Source organism: Pollachius pollachius (genome assembly GCF_949987615.1).
Source record: "Pollachius pollachius genome assembly, chromosome: 8".
Lineage (NCBI taxonomy): Eukaryota > Metazoa > Chordata > Actinopteri > Gadiformes > Gadidae > Pollachius > Pollachius pollachius.
In genome coordinates, this window is record NC_136941.1 from 22,587,588 (window position 1) to 22,597,515 (window position 9,928).

At 45.7% G+C, this 9,928-nt stretch overlaps 1 protein-coding gene across 1 annotated transcript in view; it reads left to right on the top strand.

Moving 5' to 3' along the window:
• klhdc8a (kelch domain containing 8A) overlaps positions 1 to 8,928 on the top strand; it is a gene marked incomplete at both ends in the record, with an annotated part of 32,124 nt that extends 23,196 nt beyond the window's left edge. Inside the window, 4 exons of the mRNA XM_079742004.1 lie at positions 649 to 867; positions 5,461 to 5,562; positions 5,968 to 6,116; positions 8,875 to 8,928. Of these exons, the coding sequence (XP_079598130.1) occupies positions 649 to 867; positions 5,461 to 5,562; positions 5,968 to 6,116; positions 8,875 to 8,928 (524 nt within the window). The remainder of the gene's footprint in view (positions 1 to 648; positions 868 to 5,460; positions 5,563 to 5,967; positions 6,117 to 8,874) is intronic.
• Between the last annotated feature and the right edge of the window lie 1,000 nt (positions 8,929 to 9,928).

The window sequence follows — 9,928 nt, forward strand, 5'->3', positions numbered from 1 at the left end:
TAAGAGTCAATACGGTCTTTGCTCGATATTCCAATGTTCTTTTATTTTAATCTTGTGTTTTATTCTTATTTTAAACATTTTTGTTTTTAGTGTATTTCACCCCAGGATTTCTTAACCCACACATGTTGTTCAGCCTATAAAGGCTTCCTGTAGGCTCTTATCCCTTGTCTGTTCTAGCGTGTTGCGATGACTGCGACTGGATGCCTTTTGGGACAAAAAAAGTGAATTTAATTGAATTGATCGCTCCTTCTCCTGTGTTCTCCCCATGCTCTCCTTCTCCTGGGTCTCCTCCCCATGTTCTCCTTCTCCTGTGTTCTCCCCATGCTCTCCTTCCCCTGTGTCTCCTCCCCATGCTCTCCTTCTCCTGGGTCTCCTCCCCATGCTCTCCTTCTCCTGGGTCTCCTCCCCATGCTCTCCTTCTCCTGTGTCTCCTCCCCATGCTCTCCTTCTCCTGGGTCTCCTCCCCATGTTCTCCTTCTCCTGTGTCTCCTCCCCATGCTCTCCTTCCCCTGTGTCTCCTCCCCATGCTCTACTTCCCCTGGGTCTCCTCCCCATGCTCTCCTTCCCCTGTGTCTCCTACCCATGCTCTCCTTCCCCTGGGTCTCCTCCCCATGCTCTCCTTCTCCTGGGTCTCCTCCCCATGCTCAGGTGGCCGTCAATGCAAGCGTCCCATCAAGGCCTTCGAGGTCTACGACACGGAGACGCGCTCCTGGACTACGTTACCCACCATGCCTTGCAAGCGCTCGTACTGTGGCGTGCTGTGGGACGGCGCCGGCCGGCTGTGTCTGCTGGGGGGGCTGCGCCAGGGCGGCGGCCACCAGAGCTCCAAGTTCACCAAGAACGTCAACATCTTTGACACCAGCCACGGTGAGGGGAGGGCAGTGACAGCACAGTGGGGAGGTGTTGGTGGGTGGTGGGGGGAGTCACATCAACAAACGGTTGTAAGAAGCAGCATGGTTGTATTTTTGGTGATTTAAACATATTCTTTGTAGATATTTCAGGGGTTCGATTCATACCTCCGGAACCGGACGGAATTCGTCCGTCCGTACCAAACGTTGTCTCCGGGACTACCCTTCATACCTCCGTCCGGTTTCAGCCTTGTCATGGATGTTACACATTACATCCTCTAGAGGGCAGTGACTGTCGTGTCACAAATTACCGGCATCCACAATCGCAACCATGGCATCTGTAGAGGAGATGATTTGTCATCCGAAATCGGCAAAAAAAAGGCGCAAAAAGTGTAGGCTTACGCGGCGGTGGCATGTGACAGCCCTCACCAACCCGCAGATTCTCTCCTCAAAATGTTGCACCATTTTTAAATGACCAGTTACAACTCATTGCCAAAGCAGGTGAACAATAAAATAAAAAGGTCAGGTATATAGTATAATATGATATTTTGTTAAAGTATAAAACCTTAAATACAATATATATACATATCAGATATTATACTACTCTCTATTTTCGCGAATGGTTGGACTTCTGACTCTATACTGCCGCCTCGATTTCCGTATTCCGTATTCGGTATTGCTCAGTTTCTCCCGGAGCACTCCGGATTCGTAAGCTCAGAGGCGACGGACCCACTGACGGATGAAACGACCTCCGGGACCGGACGAAAGGGTTCCTATCCGTATTTACCGTAGGGTGTGAATGGGCCTTAAAGCTGAGCAGTCAAAAACGTTATCTATGGTGAAATTCCAATTCTTATGATATAAAGAAGGTTTTGCCTTCCTTGTCATCGTCTGGTCCTCTGCATCACTCCACTCACCTCGGCCGTGCAGTGAGTCAATTCCATAGTTCCTTGACTATTGATCAAATGCTCCTTGAACCATGCTAAAAGGTCTGCTAAATGACCCAACAATGCAAATGTAATACCGTGTTTCCACCGGCGGGTGCGCTTCGGCCCAGCACACCTTGGCCCAGTAGTGAAGGTGCGGTTTGGCCCAGCTCAATTACGGCTCGCCCCGACAGTACCCTTACGGTAGGGCGGGGTTTAATCCGGATGCCGATAGCCGCGGCAGCTACGTAAGCATTGTGACCTCATAGCAGCCCGACACAGGGCAGCCTGCTAATAAATCCAAGGAAAAAGAAGAACGCGACACGAAGAGAATGAACAAAGAGCAACAATATAGGACGTCCAAGAAGGACGTCAAACTTTTGCGCAACATTTTCTTCAATAAACAAAGCTTTCAGCATTGTCCTGAAATACCTTACGGGTACTGTGTTTGTTTATTATTATCCCCCTGTCGCCCGGAAGTGACGATTCTGTTGACTATCAACGGACGGCATGTGTAGCTCCAACTCGTTGGCACCCTTTCAGACCTCTCGGCACCCAAAAGGAGGAGTGCTGTGAGATGAGTACGGCTCAATACTGCTCAATTCCGCCCACCTTTTGGCAGTTGAAATGCGACCCCTGCTGCATCTTTGCATACCAAACCAACCCGCACCCGCCGATGGAAACGCGCCATAATGCACAGTGTTACACGAAGGAGGAATGGTCCAGTATACACCTAGTGTTGAATGACACCACTAGAAAAAGGAACATTAACTCGTGCCTAGCTTCTGAGGTAACCTTGACAGTGGTGCCATGTTTTCTAGTAGCGGAAGCACCATCTCTGTCACTGAGGTGATATTCTACACATGATACCGTGCCCTTATCCTTGGTAAAGGATTTGTCCTGTGTCCCCCTTCAGAGGACACTGGGAAAGCAGCCGGTGAACAAATGGAGACAAATGCTAAAAGTCTACAAAGCAGAGAATCGATAATTCATTTTAGACGGTCTGAGATTGGTCGGGCTATGGAGTCTGCCGAATGAAACACAAATAAGAGGCGCGACGGAGGTATGAATGTCAACGTACATGTTGGAGGTGTGTGTGTCGGTGTGTCGGTGTGTGTATTTGTGTGTGTGTGTGTGTTTGCGTAAGTGTGTGTGTGTTAAGACAATTGAAGAACCAATCAAAAGAGCCTCACACCTAGCACACACACACACACACACACACACATACACACACACACACAGCTAAGTACTCATTTATGCTTTCGTCACATTCAGATTAACATCCCCCAATGCCAGTGTTCAACCACACACACACACGCACACACACACACACACACGGTGGGAGGCAGCATAAACCTCCCCCGCTCCATCTCATTCCTCCCCTCTCTAATCAAATTTTTGGAAGAGATGAGATGAGAGATGAGCGGGCGAGCGAGACTTTGAGAGCGAGCGAGACTTGGAGAGCAAGCGAGCCAGATAAATTACAGAAGATCGAGAAACAGATTGCTTTATTATTATCCACCCTCTCCAATACATCTCTCACATTTTTGTTTAGACCTCACACACACACGCTAACACGCACACACACACACACACATACAGGCAAGAAGGCACACACACAAACACCAAAGATTCTACTAGTGATTTTGGCTTGCATGGCATAGGCCTGCAAAGCCATACTCAGTAGAAATGGCTACCAGAAGGTGTTGCTATACTAGCCGCAGTAACGCTATATGGTACATTCATCTCATTGCTCAGTAATCAATATTGCCTATAGACTTTTATCAAAATTAGATTGTCAGAGGCAAACTTAGAAGTGCTACAAGCCAATTGATTGGTGTATGTTCACGGTCGCTCAGGGATGTTTTTAAGCAATTTCCCCCCCCGTGTCGAACTTAAAGATCCCAGATCACGCTTTTTTAGGGTTAATATTTGCATTTGGGGGGTACTTCTAAAATAGGATTACAAGCCTGTATGTTAAAAATTCCCCTTATTATTTTCACACTGTTCATCTTTGCAAAAACAATTTCAGCGTCTTTCAAAATCGGTCTGATTTCTATCATAATACTTAAGGCCCCCCTCCCGAATAGCCCAGTCTGCTGTGATTGGTCAGCACACCCAGTCTATTGCTATTGTTTGCTGAACTCTCTGCGCGTGTGTCGGCAAATTCCCACCTCTGAGAAGTTGTAAACATTGCGGGTAGCTGGGAGGCGGGACTTCTGCACTTCAGTACCGCCCACTGCACAGTCTGACGTCACAATATTACGGAAGTAAAATTTGAGCGTAAACATGCTTCAGGCACCTATTGAGGGGCGTTCTCGGTGGTTGCGAATACTCCTCCTGGCTTGGACTTTGATTTTTCCATCTTTGCAGACGTAAAACGGCAAAGGGAAAAGCCCCTTTAAATGTTTAGAAAACCCATGGAGAACCTGGATAGCAGTGAACATTTCTTCTAGGAGCACATACAGTGGAATAGGAGAAAACACTCAAGGATATGAAATCAAAACTGGAGCTTTTCTCCTTTAAATAAATACTTCAAAAACAGCACCGGTACCACGGAATGAAACTCGCATCTGACCGAGAAACTATATGCACAGGCTTAGGGCTACTGGACTCTTTTTATCTGAGTTGTCTATACTTAAGTAGTTATACAGCACGACACCAACAGATGGGACTATGTTTCATGGTGTATGGATCCACTGTCTGTCTGTCTGTCCTCACTGTGCATTGAACATTTTCCCTGCATCTCACCCTGTCTCGCCCCCTCTTCTCATTTGACTGGCACTCTCCATTTCTTTTTTTCAATTCTCCTTCACAGCTCTTTTTTTCATAATAATTAATCTCACCATCGCTCTACCCTCATCTCCTTCCATGTTTTTCTCTTCTTTACCAAGTTACCTTTCCTCCTACACAGTCACGATTTGCCCAGACCTGCACTCATTTATTTTTTCCTTCAGACAAACAAGCCCCGGCAACAACAATGCTATTAAATTAATTTTAATAAATAAATTACTGAAAATGGCTTAAAAGCAGCCTCAGCATTTTGAAAAAGACTCTCTTTTAGACACCAGTCTCTCTCTCTCTCTCTCTCTCTCTCTCTCTCTCTCTCTCTCTCTCTCTCTCTCTCGTTGATTATTCTCCTCACCCCCACTACCAGCTCATTTTGGCCACGCTGCAGTTTTGTAAATGCATCTTAATGTGTTTTGGTACAAAAGAAAATTAAGCAATAAGCCAAGCCCTATGAGTGTCCATCTTCAGGCTATCAGGACAGGAGGGGGGGGAGTCCAAAGGGTGGTACAGCTCTCTAAATTTTCCTCCTCCGACCCAGTGTTGGTCTTTACCTTTGTGTGTCCTTGTCCCATGTGTAACACGCGTGTGTGAATGTGTGTGTGTGTGTGTGTGTGTGAATGTGTGTGTGTGTGTGGGTCTGTGTGTTTGTTTGTGTGTGTGTGTGTGTGAGATTAATGACCAACCACCTCTGGCCTCTGGCAAAGGTTAAAATAAAGATAATAAAAAGAACAGGCTGAAAGTTCATTGGCATCCTGTCCGACTAGTGGTACAACCAGTGCCGAGTGTCTGAGCTGTCTCTGACACTGGAGACCTGGCCGTAGCTTGCACACAAATGGACTGACGCAAACACATAAACAAAGAGCCCTCACTGTTATTCCCCTGCGTTGTTCCTGTAGGGGCGTGGCTTAAGTCGGAGGACACCTTGCCGATGAAGACGAAGAGGGCCGACTTCGCAGCGGCGTTCCTGCGCGGCAGGATGGTCGTGGCAGGGGGGCTGGGTAGGTCATGACCATCCGCCTTTAGCCCTGGTTGGAACGGTTGAGTCCGTGTTAGAGTAGAACTTCTACCGCCATCGAGACGGGACTGCAGTTAAAAACCCTTAAAGTGTGTGGAGGGTCTAGCTATTTCAACATGTGGATTGAACAAGCGGCAAGAGAAATCTCATTATTGCCGTCTGTTTGCACCCTTTGGGGGGGGGGTCAGGCCTCTGCGACATTCATGAGTGGATGATCCTAGGTTATATCCTTTTTCAGAAAGGCCCAGTTTGCAGATCGGAACAGTTTGGGAAAACCAGGAAAAGGACCACTTTTCAGTTTCTGCTGTGTTTGTGTTTTTGTGTGTCTGTTTTTGTATTTGTACCTGTGTATGTATTACTTTGGGGGGGTGGGTTGGGGCGGGGGCAGGTCATGAGCCGTCGGCGTTGGGCACAGTGGAGGCGTTCCACCCCCAGAAGAAGAAATGGGAGCGACTGGCTCCCATGTCAGTCCCCCGCTGCTCCGCCTCCTCCCTGGTCATCAGAGACCGCCTCCTGGTGGTGGGAGGAGTCAACCAGGTGAGCCATACTCAGTACTAAACACAGGGATCAGTGTTCAGTACTGAACACCGGGATCAGTGTTCAGTACTGATCAGTGTTCAGTACCGAACACAGGGATCAGTGTTCAGTACTGAACACCGGGATCAGTGTTCAGTACTGATCAGTGTTCAGTACCGAACACAGGGATCAGTGTTCAGTACCGAACACAGGGATCAGTGTTCAGTACTGATCAGTGTTCAGTACCGAACCCAGGGATCAGTATTCAGTACTGAACACAGAGATCAGTGTTCAGTACTGAACACAGGGATCAGTGTTCAGTACTGATCAGTGTTCACTACCGAACACAGGGATCAGTCTTCAGTACTGAACCCATGGATCAGTGTCCACTACTGAACCCAGGGATCAGTATTCAGTACTGAACACAGAGATCAGTGTTCACTACTGAACACAGGGATCAGTGTTCAGTACTGAACCCATGGATCAGTGTCCACTACTGAACCCAGGGATCAGTATTCAGTACTGAACACAGAGATCAGTGTTCAGTACTGAACACAGAGATCAGTGTTCAGTACTGAACACAGGGATCAGTGTTCAGCACTGAACCCAGGGATCAGTGTCCACTACTGAACCCAGGGATCAGTATTCAGTACTGAACACAGGGATCAGTGTTCAGTACTGATCAGTGTTTACTACCGAACACAGGGATCAGTGTTCAGTACTGAACCCAGGGATCAGTGTTCAGTACTGATCAGTGTTCAGTACCGAACAAAGGGATTAGTGTTCAGTACTGAACCCAGGGATCAGTGTTCAGTACTGATCAGTGTTCACTACCGAACACAGGGATCAGTGTTCAGTACTGAACCCAGGGATCAGTGTTCAGTACTGATCAGTGTTCAGTACCGAACAAAGGGATCAGTGTTCAGTACTGAACACCGGGATCAGTGTTCAGTACTGATCAGTGTTCACTACCGAACACAGGGATCAGTGTTTAGTACTGAACCCAGGGATCAGTGTTCAGTACTGAACACCGGGATCAGTGTTCAGTACTGATCAGTGTTCAGTACCGAACACAGGGATCAGTGTTCAGTACTGATCAGTGTTCAGTACCGAACACAGGGATCAGTGTTCAGTACTGATCAGTGTTCAGTACCGAACCCAGGGATCAGTATTCAGTACTGAACACAGAGATCAGTGTTCAGTACTGAACACAGGGATCAGTGTTCAGTACTGATCAGTGTTCACTACCGAACACAGGGATTAGTGTTCAGTACTGAACCCATGGATCAGTGTCCACTACTGAACCCAGGGATCAGTATTCAGTACTGAACACAGAGATCAGTGTTCAGTACTGAACACAGGGATCAGTGTTCAGTACTGAACCCATGGATCAGTGTCCACTACTGAACCCAGGGATCAGTATTCAGTACTGAACACAGAGATCAGTGTTCAGTACTGAACACAGGGATCAGTGTTCAGTACTGAACCCAGGGATCAGTGTCCACTACTGAACCCAGGGATCAGTATTCAGTACTGAACACAGGGATCAGTGTTCAGTACTGAACACAGAGATCAGTGTTCAGTACTGAACACAGGGATCAGTGTTCAGTACTGAACCCAGGGAACAGTGTTCAGTACTGAACCCAGGGATCAGTGTTCAGTACTGAACCCAGGGATCAGTGTTCAGTACTCAACCCAGGATCAGTGTTCAGTACTGAACCCAGGGATCAGTGTTCAGTACTGGACACAGGGATAAGTGTCTACAAGACCACTAAACGTATAGAACCTGGGTCTTTTTGATCAGCTTATTTGTTTATGTGGCATTGTAAATGATTATAGCATCTTTACATTTCCATCCAGTCCCAGGGCCGACACACAGTACACAGTTGAAAATGCAGTTGGGGCCCGATGCAGTCGTTTTGCCCTCCCACACACACAATATCAATGTCTAATATTGATTCAATATCGAACAAGAAAGTGGGACAGTTTTCAATATTACCGTTTGTAACACTGAACCAAAAGGGTATAATGATTAAACATGAATTTTTAATAGTTGTGCACTATATAAACACTATTATTAGGCCATTACTTCACTGTTAATTAACAGTTTATTCATTATTATTTCTGCATTAACTAATTATACTTAATGGATGTACCCTTATTGTGAAATTTTAGCTTCCACATATTTAATAGATTCCAGATAATTACAGGTTAATATCATTTATAAAACATTGATTTTGGTATTTTACTTATCTAGTGTTGGGGAGGATGGGTGGTTTCCAGATAAATAGTGCTAGTGAGCCAGATCTGGCCCACAGGCTGCTAACTGATGACCCCTAATGTAGAATATCTCCATAGTGCAATCAATGCAATAGGCTCGCAAAAGCTGCAATGTTCGGTCTGGAATTATCACCCAGGTAATCGTAAACAGGGATTTAACACCTATCATATACCCTTTTCATAGAGCCATGATCAGAGGACACAGATGTTGTGCATAGCACTAGTTATGGGTCTGCTCTTTATATGTACCAGTAAACATAAACCAGTAAAGAAAACACAGAACCATTTGTCCTGGTACGTAAAAGCATCCAACCCAGAATTAGCATCATGAGAAACATTGGTTTCTCCTTCAATGACACCTCTGTGAAAGGGTTATATTCTTGTCATTATCATGCATGTATTATATATATGTATATGCATATATATATGTATATGTATTTTATGTAGGTTGTGTATTATGTATTATATCCAGCCTTATTGCTTCTCTTTGTCTCCATAGGTTCCCAGTAATGCCCATGAGATCCTCTATGTGAAAGAGGAAGAGAACCTGTAGTCCCCTAAGTACGACTGTGTTCTGTCTATCCTTCCTCACTCCCAGAGCCATTCCATGGGCTTTTGTGATGCATATTTCCCATAATGCATTAGGGTTGATTTACTTTAGGTATTGATTAAGGTAGATGGTTTACTATATACCTAAGTATATCAAGTTACAGGAAATGTTTAGGTTGAAGGTTAGAGATCGTTAGGTGTTAGAGAGGGTTAATCGCTTGCACCCTATAGCTCGAGCTCCTGAATCCTACACTTAAGATGGAGGAGCGATGGTTACAGATGGATTGGAAGATGGGTTTTTGCCTAATAGGTCCATGGTCAAGGACAATACTGCCACCTGGTGGAGCTGGAGGACAATTACATTAAGAGAAGACTCACGCAAATACACACATCAACACACACGCGTACACACACGCACACACACACACACACACACACACACACACACACACACACACGGATTGAGTAGCTGGCTCTTTTTTATGAAGAAATATGTATTGTGTTACACTGTACGCTCTGCTAGCCTCTACACTCAACAACGTGCACTAATAAGGTATGAATGACAACAAGGATATTTAGTTTTATTTGCAGAAGCATTTTCTGCTGTGGAGGCTCTAGAAGAAGAGTCCTACTTTAGTGTGTGTTGATGCTGGCAGCTTCAAGACACTCCCGGGGGTTGGAGTGTTTTGTAGAGCTGCAGATCGCAAGAGCATGGCATTTTAACACAAATACAATTTTTTAGAGTTTTAAGAACACAAGAGCACACTTAAGTGTACATTTGCACGATAGAGAATAGCACCCTCTGGCTGTGGTTCCCTGAACGGCTACTATTTTGAAATGTCAACACATGAGGCCTCATCGATGTGTTGTTGTTCAACATTTCTCTCTATGTTTTATACATCAGATTTTTTCATCGAGCAAATCTAAGGGTTGGACTGCTCACTCACAGCAAAATGTGTTTCTATAGTGTAACCTGTTCTTTGTTGATGTTTCCATCAACTCTA